This window comes from Cercospora kikuchii (genome assembly GCF_019650295.1).
Source record: "Cercospora kikuchii DNA, contig_00009, whole genome shotgun sequence".
Lineage (NCBI taxonomy): Eukaryota > Fungi > Ascomycota > Dothideomycetes > Mycosphaerellales > Mycosphaerellaceae > Cercospora > Cercospora kikuchii.
The window spans coordinates 592,643-609,473 of record NW_025408590.1 but is presented as its reverse complement, the minus strand read 5'-3'; the positions used below and the strand labels follow the sequence as shown (position 1 = coordinate 609,473).

At 51.2% G+C, this 16,831-nt stretch overlaps 5 protein-coding genes across 5 annotated transcripts; 3 read left to right on the top strand and 2 right to left on the bottom strand.

The window, feature by feature from the left end:
- Positions 1-294: 294 nt before the first annotated feature.
- On the top strand, positions 295-2,198 carry CKM354_001235300 (uncharacterized protein; the record flags this gene model as incomplete). The annotated part of the gene is made up of 3 exons (XM_044807873.1): positions 295-533; positions 589-1,227; positions 1,304-2,198. 3 exons carry the CDS (start codon positions 295-297, stop codon positions 2,196-2,198), a joined length of 1,773 nt encoding a protein of 590 aa, XP_044663808.1.
- A 2,738-nt stretch (positions 2,199-4,936) lies between these two features.
- Positions 4,937-6,178, top strand: CKM354_001235200 (uncharacterized protein; the record flags this gene model as incomplete). Its single annotated transcript, XM_044807872.1, has 2 exons — positions 4,937-5,551; positions 5,609-6,178. The coding sequence occupies 2 exons, from the start codon at positions 4,937-4,939 to the stop codon at positions 6,176-6,178; spliced, it is 1,185 nt and encodes a 394-aa protein (XP_044663807.1).
- A 3,864-nt stretch (positions 6,179-10,042) lies between these two features.
- CKM354_001235100 (uncharacterized protein) lies at positions 10,043-12,095 on the bottom strand (the record flags this gene model as incomplete). The annotated part of the gene is made up of 5 exons (XM_044807871.1): positions 10,043-10,471; positions 10,533-10,746; positions 10,794-11,030; positions 11,079-11,973; positions 12,032-12,095. 5 exons carry the CDS (start codon positions 12,093-12,095, stop codon positions 10,043-10,045), a joined length of 1,839 nt encoding a protein of 612 aa, XP_044663806.1.
- A 545-nt stretch (positions 12,096-12,640) lies between these two features.
- CKM354_001235000 (uncharacterized protein) lies at positions 12,641-14,178 on the top strand (the record flags this gene model as incomplete). Its single annotated transcript, XM_044807870.1, has 2 exons — positions 12,641-13,733; positions 13,781-14,178. The coding sequence occupies 2 exons, from the start codon at positions 12,641-12,643 to the stop codon at positions 14,176-14,178; spliced, it is 1,491 nt and encodes a 496-aa protein (XP_044663805.1).
- A 71-nt stretch (positions 14,179-14,249) lies between these two features.
- On the bottom strand, positions 14,250-15,068 carry CKM354_001234900 (uncharacterized protein; the record flags this gene model as incomplete). The annotated part of the gene is made up of 1 exon (XM_044807869.1): positions 14,250-15,068. The coding sequence occupies one exon, from the start codon at positions 15,066-15,068 to the stop codon at positions 14,250-14,252; it is 819 nt and encodes a 272-aa protein (XP_044663804.1).
- Between the last annotated feature and the right edge of the window lie 1,763 nt (positions 15,069-16,831).

The window sequence follows — 16,831 nt, the reverse complement described above, 5'->3', positions numbered from 1 at the left end:
GTACGTTCGAACTTTGAGATCATGCCATGACAGACGAATTGTGGAGGCGTGGACTGGAACACAACAATGTTAGCCCTTGAGCACTGGCAGTCTTGCTGGATCTAGATGCTTTGGAGGCTGGTGAACCCCAATGTTCGCACTAATCCCACTTGGATCTTGGAGCACTGGGTGGTGTATAAAATACCATGTTGCCCATGATACAGGGTCAGCAATCGTAAGCCTTTTGCGAGTTGGTTCGTCCTACGCAACGGAATACTCCTTCTTCCTCATTGCCGGACCGACAACATCGACAATATGGCCTTTGCATCACTCTTCAAGTTATCTTTCTGCTTATTGAGCACCTTTCAACTCGCCTCTGCGACTCCTCTTGAGTCGAGCGTCGTTGTACGCTCTCCAGACGGAAGACCAGATGCACATGTCATTCGTGACATCTCTCGTGAGCTCCGCAGAGCAGCCGAGGCCGGACAGAATCTCAAATGGGAGGGCAACACAACTTTCGACACGAGCTGGGATGAAACGGTGCTTCTGCAAATGTATCGACCAATCTTGTCTGACGTGTATGCTACTGTGCTGATGTCTTGATTCTAGTGGCGAAGAGCAGGGCGTTTTCGAGAGCGAGAAGGTCAAAAGATCCAATGACTCCTCACTGGAGACATCATTTGGCATCCAGGTCGTTTGTCGCACATGCTATTTGAAGGGTGTTGCCACGGCCGGGCTTTCCATTTCCGAGGACTTTAACGTCAGTCAAGCGATAGGCGTTGTCAGAGCCGAGGCTTCCGAAACAGTCGATAATGTTACAGCGGCGGTCGAGCAGTACTTTGAAGATCTTTCTGGGGAATTTAAGAACCAATGGCAACAACTCGTGAGTGAAGGTGACACCGACGTTACCGATTTCAAGATCCCAGATTGGAACATGACCTTTGACGTCGACCTGGAGTCGATCCCGGATGTGAACTTGCGTTTTCAATTTGACGAATTGGAGCTTTATATGCTTCTTGACACAACGCTATCTATCGGATCGACATACACTATTCCGTTGTACAAGTCACAATCCCCGGCTGGCCTGTCTATCACAGACGATCTGGAAATTGGGCTCATCTTTGACGTGGAGCTGATCCTATCCGCGGAGGCGGCTATTGTCATTGGGAGCGGCTTGCATCTGAAGCTCAATGACGGTTTTGCCATCGACATAGCTCTGTTCGGGAGCGATCCTTCTAACCTTACTTTGTAAGTATCGATGGTGGCAATCGTTGTGCATGCAAACTCGACGCACTAGATGAGGACCCATGCTTATATTTCTCAGCAATGGAGGTCAATTCGAATTCCTCCCCGTCAAAGTGAAGGCCGCAGGGGTCGTGTTCACGGCCGCGCTTCGAGTCGGTGTCCATGCGGGGTTTAAGTTTGAAACACCTGAATTCCCAGGATCAGGTCTTCCTTTCACAAACGCAAGTATACCATCGGCAGAATGCGGAGTCGAAGTTGGCATCTTTGCCAACATAGCTGAGTTCAAGACCAATATCACATACGTCCCGGAAGATGAAGAATGCGCGTTCGCGGCGGTCCAGTCATATCAACTCGCGCTGGGGGCTGCTGCAGGCGCAACTGCTACCATCAACGACAAAAGTTGGGGTCCATCACCGAACACAACCAAGGCGATCTACACTACAGAACTCGGATCAACTTGTGTCATCTCTGGTACTCCCGCTTCTGTGTCTGCGGCCGATGTCACTATCACTTCTCTGCCGACCGAGACGGGAGATCTCCTTGGCAAACGGCAAGAACCTGTCGTCACGTCTCTCACACACGAGACGACTTACACTGCAATTGGCTGTCGCTCGACCGGGCTGATCAACTGCCCCGTGTCACTGCAGAGCACCTCCCTCTCCTCAACGACCATTACCAAGACCGTGACGCTTGATGCCGATTCCGAAATCGATACAGACGTTCTGTCCAGTTCTATTTGGCCGGGAACTGATGCCAGGCGAGTCGCAGCTGCCGTTACGACCGTAGCCTTCGGCACAAATGCTGCCGATCTACCAACTACGACCGGTAGCCCAGTGCCTTACGTTGCAACAGCAACTGGAACTGCAGATGACATTAGAGATGCTATCAATGGCTTGCCCAAGACGACCATCATTGGCATCAGCGTTGGAGTTGGAGTACCGGTCATTCTATCGATCGTATTGTGTTGTTGGTGAGTAATATCCTTTCATGCCGCTCTCCGTTTGCGTTGTGATCCAACATTGTACTTGAGTTTTGCTGACTTATGTCCTTGTTGGGCTCTTAGGTGTCTGGCCCGGAAGCGAAGCGCGAAGAAATCAGTCAAGACTTAAGTGTCCGGTCAGATGGAGTGCAGAGAGATCGCAGTGCAGAGCGCGAGGAAATGCAGGAGGAGGGGTCAAAAGTGTCCTTCAGCCTCCTCTCTCCTTCCGTCAAGTCGGAGTATTGTTGCACAGAGAGCATTGTTGGTTTCCACTCAGATCGTCACTGGTCAAGCAGACAGCATTCGTGTAGCAGACCTTTTCAGACAAAGTCGACGGGAAAGTCAACGGCCCACCCCTTCACAATCTCAGTACCTGGAGCCTAAGAACAGTTTAGCGTGCGAATCGTGGAATGAAAGAGGGATGAGTGCCGTTTGCGGCTAACTCTGTCAGGCACACAATTTATTGCCGTGACCTCCTGCAGCATTTACTTGAGAGTCCGGAATTTCTCATCCAGATCATGCCACTCCAAGTTGGGCCATGGCCAACAGATCCGGCGCCTTCGAATACCTCAGAAACTTCAAGGATGTTGAGTTGGGATATTCATAGCAACTCTAGAGTTCGGCAAGCGCTGCTTGGCTGTGCATATCAGGCACCATGAGCGGGGGCCCTCGTACGAGGCTTTCCTTTACACAGCCAGGTAAAATGGGCCGATAGATCCCAGCTTCTATTTCTGCCCATCCTCTAGCAGTCGCCACAGTCCTCCACGCCGTAGCGCCAACACGAGCACGCGATGATGGGGTTGATGTGGCAAGAGAAGACAAGTGGGAGCTCAACTTTTTCCACCGGTCACCGTTGGAGGACATCGGCATGAGAAGCACATCTTCACACTAACCTTCTTTGTTTGTAGTGGTCACTGAGCAGTGGGGCTTCTAGCGTATCAGCCAAGAGTTCGGGTACGTCTCAGATCTCGGCATACATTGCAGGCGATGGGCTCCTCAACTTGGATCGTTTTTGGTGGTTAGACGATATGTGACGAGAACCGATGCCGGCTCGGAATGATCGAAAAGAAAGACGTCCACATCAGGGAAAGCACCTAGATGGATCAGGAGGTTGCACATTCTGCATTCTATTGACATGTCCATGAATGTTATGAAAATGTCTACTGCGGGTGGCCGACACTGCAGAGTCTTGGTCTGGCCCCAAATCGCAGAAACTCCGCGGAAACACATTGCAAGCATAGTCATCGCGCTTTACACGTGGCAGCGCAAATGCTCAGCCGGCTCAAGATTGTAGCACTGAGTTCCACGCGAGAGCTCCTCACATCTCAGCATCTTTCTATTTAATGTGGTCCCGAAACGGCTTGGAATCAAGACGGTCGTCGATCGTGTTTAGCGAGTACTCAGGGATCCTGACACCTACGATGAGCACAGGTGTTATTTCCGGTGATTCTTCCGTCTAAACAAGAAGGTGCGGCCTCGGCACTGCAAAGCAGAAGGGAGAGCTGTGGGCGTGTTTAATATCAACAACGGCAGAATGCGACCAGCTGGCGGCGAGTGTAATTTGGGAGACGATTTACGAGTGTCGATCCCGGCTCGTTCTGATCATATCCTGTGCCCGATCATCTGATCTGATTCTCTGTACCAAGTGCATGTTATGCTGAGCTGTGACGGTCGAGCCGGCATTGGAAAATTGTAGAGATCTCGCTAGCTTGTCTGCTCCTGCCACCTTTAGAGCGCAATGGATAATAATCACCTGACTCAATTTCTCGACGTCCAGAAGCATCACGTAGGGCAATTTCTGGTGCTCCATACCTATGTTGCCGCCGTCACAAGTAGCAAGGTCTAGCGGCCTTCAGGGAAATGGTCTTTGGCTGGCTCAGGATTGCTGACGTTGAGGAAGCTACGGCACGGCGAAGACTGGCGTTGGGACAGTAGTGACTTGGAGCAATCCTGGAACTTTTAAATCTGTGCTGTCGGACCACTGGGTGGTGACAGGAGGTTCTCCGTCTGATGGTATCTTTCTGAGCATCATCCACATTATGCGAATCGCCCTCGCAACTATCGGCCAATGCATAGAAGGAATTTGTCGATAGCGGTACACCCAGAAGATTCAGAATCGATATCTTTGACTCGTTCGTTGTCGCAGGCCAATGAGTATTATTCTTGGGATTGCACTGATCTCACGAGTGTCGCTTTTGGTGGCCAAGCACTCACAAACTCAAATCGATTTCTCTGATTTGAACTTAGGGCGGAATATCGCTACGCACGCTCGTGCCATGCCGGAAGCTTTGCGGACTTCGCATTGAAACCGAGTTTTCTGCGAATGGATTCTCGCAGCGCAGGAAGTTCCAATGAGTAGCAGGCCAAGCCAGCACGCCAAGTCAACCAGACTACATGGGTCGTGCTAGAATGGTTTCCCCTGCCGGATTGTATAGTGTACACCCACACTTCGTATTCGTGGTTGTCAAGAACGAAAGCTTATGTTTCAGTTGGCGAGGTGGAAGTGGATGGACCAAGATCAAGTCTTGTCGCCGGCCTTTTCGGTGAGGTCAGTTGAGTCCAGACGGTGAAGTCTTCCATAACGGTATCACGATGTTCAATATGCTGCTGTGCCGTTTATTCACAATCCGTCAGCCGTAGAAAGCAGGCCTCAAGATCTACATGAAGCTTCCGATACCAAGCGACTGGATCAACCGGCATAGACCACCCCTACCTGCTCGACAACTCAGTTCCATGGCAGCCCAATGGAAGACCATCGCTGACCATATACCCTTACGCAAATTTACGAGCGTGTTCCCTGAAAGCACATGGAGTTACAGATCTGTGGCAGCGACTGAAAGTGTTACGGAAGACCAACACCACTCGCATAAGTCAATACTGCACAGATTTCATGCTGCACTTTCTTCACGCATAATCTGGAAATGCCTCCTGGTATTGACACTGGTACTTATTTTGTTCGACCTTTCCAACCGGTTCGCTCAAGAAGACCCTCCAAGCCATATCGAAGCTGGTGAACTCGACTGGTCACAATTCGCGTATTGCCAATATGTCACGAACGAGGACTACTTGCGCAACTCAGTCATGATCTTTGAGTCGCTGCATCGACTTGGCAGTCAAGCGTCTCGTGTCATGATGTACCCGCACGACTGGAATGTCGATGCATCGACGCATCGCGGCCAATTGCTGACAAAAGCACGAGACGAATATAGCGTGGAACTGCAACCGATCGAGGTTCAGCGTGCTGCGGGAGATCCGACCTGGGCAGAAAGCTTCACCAAATTGTTGGCCTTCAATCAGACACAATACAAGCGTGTGCTGAGCTTAGATTCGGACGCAACGGCACTACAGGTCAGTATCAGCAGGAGTATTCACTTGTGCTGAGAGATCGCTCACAAAATCGCACAGTCAATGGATGAATTATTCCTATTACCTCCCGCTCCCGTCGCAATGCCCCGAGCATACTGGCTAGAGAACGAGTCTACTCTGTCGTCGCAAGTCGTGCTTGTCGAGCCCTCAGTGTTACAGATGGACCGTCTGATCGATGCATTGAAGCACCGCAAGAACAGTGATTACGATATGGAATTGATCAATAATCTGTATGGGAAAGATTGCATCATCATACCACACCGTCGTTACGACCTTCTGACAGGCGAGTTTCGGAGCAAAGACCATCGGTCGTATCTTGGGTCGAGCGAAGAACTTTGGGATCCGGAATACCACTATAGCGAGGCAAAGTACCTTCACTTTTCAGATTGGCCTTTGCCAAAGCCTTGGAGACATGCAGATGCAAAGCAAAAGGAGGATATAGCTCCCGCCTGTGAAAATAGAGTCGATGACTCCAAGGATTGTCGGAACCGTGAGAAATGGTTCTATGTTTACGATGAATTCCACGACCGGAGACAGGTGAGTAACATGGAAACCTATGACTTGGCTTCTGTAACAATTGGACAGCGCGTGTGCAACAACCATCCTTAAATTATACATCGAGTCCGCTCTCCGCCAATGATGCGAAACGTATCGGATGCGGCAACCTTCGATTTCGGCAGTCATTAGATTCCTCGGTGGGGAAATTCATCAACAAAGCGAACAGCGGCATGATGTACTGAACCAAGTAAGGATGGGCATGCAGAGTTTGGTGAGCGACAACTAATAACTGTGTATATGTCACGCGCTGGTTTGGGCATGATGCAGAGTACAGTCTTGAGCGAAGTCGAACTCAGGAAAGCCAAAGGCGGTCTAAGAACCCATTCTATTTACGGGCAATACTGAATACTATCGCAGCGTTTCGCACTGAATGCGAGTTCGTCAGTGGCTCTTATATACCCGCCGTAACAGAATGAATTACCAGCCCCATTGGAGTAATCAAAGCAAGAGCGTGGTGTAACGCCATCAACTGGGCAACGACTCCAACCGATAGACCAGGGCGAAGCGAGGTGGCACACTCCGTTCGTGCTAGGCGCCGCTCCCATCACAACTTTGAAATCATTGTGGTAACTACAACAAGCGCTGGATAATCCAAGCCGCTGCGTCACAGATAGCTTCGTCCCGTGTCGCAAAGGTCTCTGAAGCATTAAAGGTCTGCCCGCCAAAACATTGATAAGGACGATCGTCCGCTGGAATTCCATTCCTCCAGCATACGGAAGTACATGCCTGCTTCTCACCGCGTGAGATTGCGACTCGATTTTCATCATTGGCGGAGAGACACAAGCCGATGCACTCTTCTAGACTCCTCGCCAGAGTAGTATTGATGAAAATCATGCTGTCGGGGTAGTTTCGCCAATCGTACCCTATGAAGTCTTTGCCGCATATTTTCCGAAACAGTATGGGATCTTCGTCTTCCCTTGCGATAGTGTAAAGACTGTTGTTCGATGAAGGACAGTCTCTTACGAATGTGCCTTTAGGAAGCACAATCGTGCTATACGTGATTGGATTTGTCGTGCTCGTTGGTGCTATGGTGGTCGACAAGGAGTTGTTGGCAGCTCCGTCGTTGCTCAGCGCAGTACCGTCGGGTATTGCATTCGGGCCGTCCCCAGTTGAGCCCTACTCTTGTTCTAGGTTGTTGTTCTTGCTCCGCGATGCCAAAAGGCCTCCAACACCTCCTCCTATTGCTCCAGGGACAAGTACAAGTGCCAAAATGGCCAGCCCGACCTTGAATGTCTTACTCCATGGCCTGCTCCACCAACTTTGTCGTCTCACATCTTTCTCCACACTCAGTGTTTCGTGACAACTCCTGGCATCGCCGGTCCAGTGAGGGTGATGTCCCAGCCAGATCTTGTCCCCTTCAGATTCGTGGACAACAATTTTTTCCTGCTTAGAATCGTCAACTTCCAACCCCTGCCTTTCGTCTCGAACAACCTCTAGATCAGAGTAGTGGCGAGGCATGATCATCTATCCCAATTCACAATCTGTGTGTGTGAGCGTCCATAGAAAGCACAACGAATAGCAGAGGGCTCACCAAAATGACATCGTCCTCTGCTCAGAATGAGCCTATCACAGACGAGATGGGGACCTACTAGAAATGGGGGACATCATAGCAGGAGTTTGGGCCCACCGACACTGTCGCCAACTTTGGAGGCGGAAGCTCGATCGGTCTAACTGCAATGACATACTGACACATTCTTGCTTCCCATTGGCAAATTTTGAGTGGCCCAGACTTGCACGAGTCCGTTTTTTCATGATGTGGCGAATCATCCCACTGTTGCCACAAGGTGCCATGCTCCAAGGCTGCAGTAAGGCTCCGACGTGCAGCAAGGCTTCCAATCTGTCCAGTGCTCCATTTGCAGCACCGGTGCATTACCCCACATATTTTAACAGAACCAGTACCGTGTCCTGTCTCGAACAACAAGCAGGTCGACTCTACGCATGTGAACATCCAGAAAAGCAGACCTTGACTGTCCTGAACATCAATGCTCAGACTCGCCAAGATTTGGTGCCTCTTTTGCAATCCTCCAGCCTTGCTCAAGATACATCTCTCTTCGCCTGAAGGCTTTAGGCTTGGTTCATGGACTTTCATTTGTTGTGGTGGCTTGTTAACAACGGCCCCAGACTGCAAGTTTGCCAGGAGTCCAGCCTCCGGCCCAGCGTCCCCATTCATTGGTCGTTCTGCCGGATCATGCATGGGATCACAAGACTCGCCACACCAGCAGGTCCCAAAGCAGTCTCTAGAGGAATACGAGGTACTTAGCCTCGCCTGCGGAAAGGCTTTGAACTATTGCCGGTGCTCTTCCTCTCCCTGATCAATTTTTGTACTCCTTAGCTGAGTCTGCTACGTTGATCATATTGGCCCTGCTCAAGCCATCACGGGCTCAGTCAAAACGTCATGAGTTCACGAACGCCCTTGAGATGTCGGAGGCGACATCATCATTCTAGCACAAAGAACGACAAGCGTCAGTTCAGATTTCGTGACAAGAAGACGACGAAGCTTTTCTAGTTATGGGTCGAGACAAGCTAGGCACCAAATAACATGATGAGCATCACAAGAAACGTCCAATACAAGGGGATTAGTGACACGATCAGCAATCGAGACAAAGGTGTTGACAGAATCCTTTCCAATGAACCATATATGCCACACGTGCCTGAGCAAAGAGCGTATCGACTGCGACTGCACAGCAAATTGAGATCATGCACTTCTATCCATTTGGAAGGCCCGGACTACTCCAAGGACGCCAAGACCCGCCAAGACCCAATACCTCTTTTGGGATTCACAGCCTTGTCCAAAGTTCGCTTTTTTTCTCAGCCTGGCGGCTTTGGCGACCTCTATGGAGCTAAGTTTCCTCTGGTGGCTCGACACCGCACGTCTAGTATCGGCTACTCCACCTCAAATTTGAGGCCTAGCTCGCCTGGCCTCGCATGGCATCACACGGCTCGCCACGTGGCTCCCTACACTGGAACGAAGATCGATCTATCCCGAGAATACGAGGTACTCAGCCTTGCCAGATGCAAGGCTTTCATGTTGGCGGCGCTCTGCATTTGACCTGACCAGGTCACTCACCTGCTTGGCAGCTGCAAGAACAACCAAAGTGTCACAAAAATGGCGTCCGGACCCCGCATATACTGTCTACTCTCGGAATCGCAATGAAATGGCGTGCCAAGGTGATTGCTATTGCACAGTTGAGGGGGCTGGAAGAGCCCAAGTGCCTTCATCCCGTCTCTCCAAGCCGAATTAGAAGTCGCCGATCACAGGGCCCCATCGCAAGGCTGTTGAAGTCTGACGATCACAAATCACAGCCACAATCTTCGCTCACCAGACACTGCTTTTGAACCTACAGCAGCAATCATTCGAGCGGGGAACACAAAGCCACGACAGATCTTAACCTTTTGTGTGTCGAAGGCAGCGGTAAAGTTCAGGCTGAGCCTATGAACCGCCATTTCGAGGCTCGATCCGCGCTACACAATGAGGCTGGCAAGCCTGTTGATCCACTCAGATGCAATGCACCTCGTGTCACCTCCACGAGCCGCATATGAATTCTTAGATCGTGGGGTGCTCTAGAGCGCAATCTGAGGACAGAGTGAGTGCTCCTTAGCATGCCTAATCCCGCCACGGACCAGTCTGTAGATTTGAATTTGGAACTCCAACATATCTGTCCTATGCACTTCGTGAGGATCTACTGCGAGTCACGAAGCTCAGCTGTATGTTACGAGCATATCTGATCCGCCGGACTCAGTGCTCCGGATTTCGTGGGCCTCAGCATTTATACTGCTGTGATTTACGTTTATGAATGGACTACGACAGGAGGAAGTTCTCAAGAGCCGTACTGCTCGATCATTAAGAGAATATGACGGAGGAATTGAGTCGTGAAGGTGTTTCAGCTATCTAAGGGCAATTTATGACCCTAAAGTTCATGCAAGCATCATGGACGATGCGAAGTCCCTTCGTCCATCCCTCCGCTCGAATGATTTCTGGTCATATTCAATGGCCTCCCAATCGACTTGAATCTCTTCGTGTCCTTTACTCTTACAGCCCTGCTGCCCCCAAATCTCAAAGTGCAAGCCTGTGCCCACAAAGAGCTTCACATCGAATTCTGCGTAATGATACATCTTCCGCAGATTGTACCATTTGTCATTCTTCAGGCTCATATCGCATAAGTCCAGCACTGTTTCGATCTCACAGACTTGTTTCACGCCTGGATGCTTAGCACTCCTAGGTAGTTGTGCAGGTGGCAGGGCCGACATTACAATCTTGGTGCGCCATGGGTCATGCTGCCGCCCGTATTGCGTTTTATGTCGGAAACGTTGGGTAAGGGGATCTTTCACGTCAACAGTCTGGCCCTAAATAACCACTGTCAGTCAGGAACATCATCCTTTCGGGGGGCTTACAATGGCGACCTACCTGCTTTATGAACCAGTGCACCTGTTTTTCCGCATATCGTTTCTTGTCGAACGCGTCCTTGGTAACATCCTCTCCTTGATGTTTTTTGCTATCATAGACTTCCCGACAGAGAACTCCGTAGCTGACAGGAGATCTACGAGTCGAGAGTACTTCCGGACCTCCGCGCAATGCCTGCGTCCTTGCCATCACAAGGCCATGAGCGACTGCTAGTTGTCTACGCATCGTAAGTATCTGCCTTCTGACCCGCCATTCCTCACTTACGGATCACTCGCTAACAGTACCTCCATGCCTCGAGCTGTGTCGAATTGGGTTTTCGTAGAGTGCTCATAACGTTCTCTTATCCTCCGACGCACATAAGGCGAGCTGCCAAGTCCACCAGAAAGTACCAGGTACGATACGCTATCTGCATCGTGGCCGTCTTTGACAGCTTTGAGTTGCAAGTCGATCAGTTCGCAGATACGCTCGATCTGTTCATCGAATATTTGCCGGAGCTCGTCGCTGCGTGATTGTCAGCTCGGCCGGTAGAAGGGCACTCGTGCAACATACCTCAACAGAACCAACCTGGAATTTTCTATTCCAGCATGAGGTATGTCACGATTTGGTTGCATGCCGGGCACAGGGAACGTCAACTTTGGTACGTCCATGCCTCCACTGCCGAACGCACACTTGTATGACAGAAACCTGCCCTGTATCATATCTCTAACGATGGATTCTACATCGTCAGTAAGCTCCAGTGGAATCATGCGTAGCCGATCGGACAATATCTTCTCAACTTTGAAGTCGATCAGCGTGGACCCGATGAAAGCACCTTCGTTCCAGTGCAAGGGTTCAAGCTGCGTTTTCCCTCTCGCTGCTGCAGTCACTTTCAACGCATTGACGTCCGTTGTCCCACCACCAGCATCGCACACCAGGAATATGTCACCTCTCTGCATTGACTGCTTGGACACATACACTGCTGCAGCTTCGGCTTCGGTCAACGAGATAGCAACCTTGTGATGAAGCTCCTTGCCGTAGCCAGCATCCCTGATCATACTCTCTATTCCAGCGATCATACTCGGATCTTTCCATGTCGTGGGGATCGAGAAGACCCATTCCACGTTCTTCAACGCAAAGCGAGCCATCCGCTCTTGTAAGTAGCTCTTGACATAAGCATACAAGCAGCTTAGATAATCCACGTACCAACGCTGGACTTCGCTATATGCCGGTGCAAATCCAGACTCATCAATGAATCGTGGATCTAGAAACAGCTTGAACAGCTTATTGACATCGGTTCCGAAGTCATTCTCATTGCACTCGAATCCCCAGCTCCGAAGTGATTGGAAGCGGGCGTCATATGCGATGCAAGTGTCGACTTTGTTTCGCGTCTCATGTGTAGCCCTTCCAGGCCAGCGGACGATGGTCTTTGGGTCAGTCCATTCCGGAGCACTTGAGTATGCCACGCCTGTCGTAGGATTCGTGTTAGGGTAACGCAGTCATTCATCAGGTCATTCGGTAAATACCTGTGCAAGTCATGCCAAAATCAATGCCGACCACAACGTCTGGCACCCAGGCCGTGGGTGCCATGTTCGACGGGCGCAAATTGCTGTAAGGCACACAGCGACTCAGAACTCAATGCGAGCGCTCTCGTTTAAGGAGTGGAGAGCGTGCACTATGGAGTTTTGACGGCGAGGCTCTCACGCAATGAGCGTGCGCTAATGGGCTTCGGAGCGCCAGTTCGTGGAGCTACATATGCACATAGGCCGCCCGCCGACATGACTTTGTGGCTTCGTTAGTTACATGCACGCCGAGACTGAGCTATTTGCAGCGATCGTAGACGATCGCCAAGTGTTGTGACACTAGCCGCAGGACGCGCCCGCGCAAGGCTGTGCACCCGGCGTCCAACCAACGCGCGATAGTAGCGAAGGAGGCTGCGATCAGAGGTGCTGCCTCTTCCGTGTGTTCCACAGTTGATTAGTGTCGCTTTCGCTCACGCTGCCCTGATTCCCAACGAACACAGGTGTGCTGCTAGCTGCAACTGCTGATATAGCGCTTTAACTACCACTTCACGGCTGGCCACACAGGAGGCCAGTGATACGGGCTTCCTTTCCGACATTGTTCGTCTGATCGACATGTCTTCTGTCACAGGGGATCAAGGCCAAACCTCGGGCGACGGAGAGGGTAGCAGACCCGGAGCAGGCTTGGGTGCGACCACAGGCAACGAACAGAATACGGATCAAGAGAATGCGCCGAGTCCTACCTCTGTCGAAGAACAGCAGGAGACGGAGAGTCCGGTGCAGAACGCAAATAAAGGTAACGGCGGGTATATACCGCCCGAAGAGAGAGAGTCCCGTGGACCTGCTATGTTCTTGGACAACCCCGTGACAAGCACGCGTGTAGAAGACCTGCTTACCACGGTATCAACCCAGGTCAGGACTGAACCGTCGGTATCCGCCACTACAAGCCTAGCATACACTTCTGCGACCAATCCGTATGATGATCACAGCGCAGCAGCTTCCACGACGCCGGACTCGAGCGCCCTCGCTCAAGCGGAAAGTTCCAGCGGGCAGAGCCAAACAAGAACTTTGAGCACTTCTGCTACAGCAAATACGACAGCTTTGGGAGCGTCGCAGCCTAAAGGACCCCAGTCTTCAGGCATCTCAAGTGCAGCAATGGCAGGTGCACTTGTTGGCGCTATCATCGGAACATTTCTGCTGACTTTTGCTGGAATGTTCATCTGGATGCGAAAACGAAGATCCCGCGCAACGAGTGATCGTCAAAGGCTGTCAAATAGTCGCCTCCTGGGCCTTGGAGCTGCTGGAGCAGCTCGTCGAGCTGACGACGGGAAGTCGAAGGCAGTGCATGCATGGGAGCAGTATCTTCCACAGGATCTTGACGATCGTGCGATTCAAAGTGCAGTGAAGGAACTCTTTGATGGGGTGCACCTGCATGTGGAAAACTTTTACACAAACGCACAGGTTGAGTTGGGAGTCGATGAGACCACAGTCCTGGCGAAGCTACAAACTCCTTATCTGAAGTTGAACCTTGCGACATTGATGCACGCAACGGCATCACCTTCGTCCATCATTAAGCATTGTCTGGCATACATGATCACACAGAGCTCGGGACTCGACAGTGGCTCAGTGGCATCCTTACTACCACCGGAATTTGCAATGGTCGCGGTCGACCAGTCAGCTGTCAACGGCAATAACCCACAAGCCATTGGTAAGTGATTCATAGACTAACATGGGGATTCTACTGATTTCAAATAGCTATTCGACAAGCTTATGCGAAGTGGAAAGCCTTGACAACATATTTTAGGTCCGAACCACAGGCAGGCCAAAGCTACCACCCATCGCAAACACAAGCAGTAGCAGACATGGCTGAGGCATTCAGCGCTGCCTTCGAACCATGGCGGAACAAATCCCAAGACGAGATGAGAACACGGCAGCACCTCGTCGAACTGCTGACTAACGCGGTCGGCGTAGCAGAGATGGTGTTCAAGCAGCGTGGTGTGTACGAAACATCATGGGAGCACTCCGAGCGACGCTACAGTATGAATTCTCGTCGCGTCAGGGTCATTCCGGAGTTGATCAAGGTCAATGACGAGCAGGGCCGGGTTATTGAGAAGCCACAGGTCCTCATAACAGCTGTTGAGGAATCTCTCTGAGGTGACAGTATGTGGAATCGAGTGTTGGCAATCGACGGTGATGGCATTCTGTAGTACAAGAAAAAATCACGTCAACGTGGATGGAGATGATATCCCAACCACGAACGACTCCTTGCAACCCCTGTCAATCTCCCATTGCTCTCTACGAGAGGCGTAACGCCGCCCGGCCTTTCCGACGTTCCATAAAGCTCGATGGGAATCAACCCCGCAAAATCATTCTCGACCATCCTCTCACGGTTCACACTTATGGTCTCGTTAGGAAGCTCTGCTATACTATTGGCGTAAGAGCTAGTTCTGTTTGATCCTGATGTTGGAGTGACTCTCTCTGCAATAGCGCTGGCGCGACGTCGAAGGATCTTCTGGCGTGATGCGTGAAGCCATTGACTCTCCTGGTACGTTGGAGGAGAATGAGTGTCCCGCTGGCTGGAGTTCCTGACGGCGGCTGAGGACGATTCTTTGCTTGAGAGTAGCGAGATAACCATGTTCAGGCTTGACCCAGCGATTCCGAGTTTTGCAAGGCTCACGGGTATCTGGGCAGTATGTCGGAACACGAATTGCATTCGTGTTGGAAAGCTCACTTCACCCCCGGAAACCTGCATATCTACTCTCGCAGGCTCGATCAGGCATGCGACACCGTAGACGGCTTTTTCGGTGGCATCAAAGGTGGTATCGATCATATGCTTCTCATCTTTACTCAGGTGCATGGATTTCTGGCGTCGCAGTGTTCTCCCATACTCTAACTGAGTATTGATTTGCCGCGTTGTCTCTAGGAGATCCGTGGCAGCTTGGTCGACCGCGATAAATTCGAAGACCTTCTCCACAGTTTTCAGTGTCGATGCTGCAGCGGCTCCGAATCCTGTGACCGCCGTCGCAGTGAGAGGATCCAGCATTGTGACTGGGAGCGTGCGAAATTGTCGCGGTCCGTTGGATCAGCGCTGAATCAACTATATCAATACTGTAGTCTTGAAGTGCGACAGTGGTGAGGACACGGGACACGGTAGCCTCTGAGAGAGTGCGGCGATTACACAGCACGGACTGTGGAAGACAAGAGGCCGCCGGCCCATTGAGTCATTCGCTTGCAGCAGCGTGATTAGTGCACACACAGCCACGCGGGACGTAGCTCTACGATCTGCAGTCTCGAACTTGGAATAAGCGTGGGTCGACCCGCTGAGCTTAAGCGTGGTGGCTCATTACCTGAGCTGTGCTGCGGTTTATCAAGGCTGAATGACTTCAGTGTAGCCTTCGCATCTATATTAACATCTCCGTTTGACTTAGTCTGAGAGCAATTCACCCATTACCAGACGATGTCGTTCGCCTCACGGCTGATTATCTTGCTTGTGGCAGCAAAAGGCATAGCCCTTGTCCAATTGCAATCGATTCCAACGCAAACTGTGGACGCTGGTCCAGTCAAAGAAGAATGCTACCCACAGCCAACGCAGGCACCATCCAGCGAGATTTTTGGCGCTGTTGACATGCGCAACCTATTCGCCCGACAAGCGCAGGGGACGACTTGTGGCTTCACTGACGGCAATTTCGACAGTCCATATATTTGCACTGGCTATCGTTCAAGATTTGCCAATAGCCATCTGGCCTGCTGTCCTACGGGCAGCGGTGGCACAGTTGAATCGGGCTGTACTCCTGAAACGGCCTGTGAGGATTATTCAACGAATGATAATCAAGGGACGTATGCGATACAGACAAGCCAGACGCTGTTGTGGTTCGTTCTCGCGATCACACAAAAATCGACAACGTGCTGACTTGCTGCTAGTGGGAAAAGTAATTCGTTCTGTGGGACTTCGTACATAACCTGGGCCGACAGAACAACGTACACGCGGTACGCGTGCTTTCTTTCGGATAGGACTATCAACCTGAATCAGAGGCCCCGTGTCACAGACACCTTTGAGACGACATTGCGGAGCACAGCGATCCAGACATCAATTGTGTCTATCACAAGATTCGCGAGCATCACGGGCACATCAACAACAAGCGATACAGACACCTCCGAATTTGCCGTATCTACAGCTACTGGCTCTGTCGCACGTCCCTCTTCGTCTGAACCACTGCCACCGCTACCAGCTGCACCGACAGAATCAAGTAGTGAACAGGAAGATACTCCGAACACAGGAGCTATTGCAGGGGGCGTTGTAGGAGGGGTTGGTGCTATAGCGTTGGTGGGAGGGATCGTCTTCATGCTGGTTCGTCGGAAACGCAGGGAACATGATGCTGCATTCCCCGAGATCAGTAACTAGAGTGCAGGATAAAGTCAAACACAATCTGTTAAAAAAAAATGGTAAGCCGAGGCTAGGAAATGATGGATCGATGGCGCATGGGATTCCATCGATCGCGAGCCCGACTTTTGTTTGTAGAGTAAGAATACTGCAGGGAAGCATTTCGTTCGTGCAAAATGGACATATGCTCCGCCGAAATTCGGGTTTTCGTCGCAAGCAAGGTCTGGACAAGAAGGAGTGTGTGACAAGGCTGCATTGGCGAGGGCATGTAGCCACAGCCCACGCGTGATGTCAAATTCTGCGCTAATCTAATGCGCCAAGAGCGACCGGACTAATGCAACGGCACAAGCGTATCCTCCTCGAAACTCAAAACTAGGTCCTGGGACTAGGTCAGTGCCATGCTACCCAAGCGGGCTGTCCAGTCT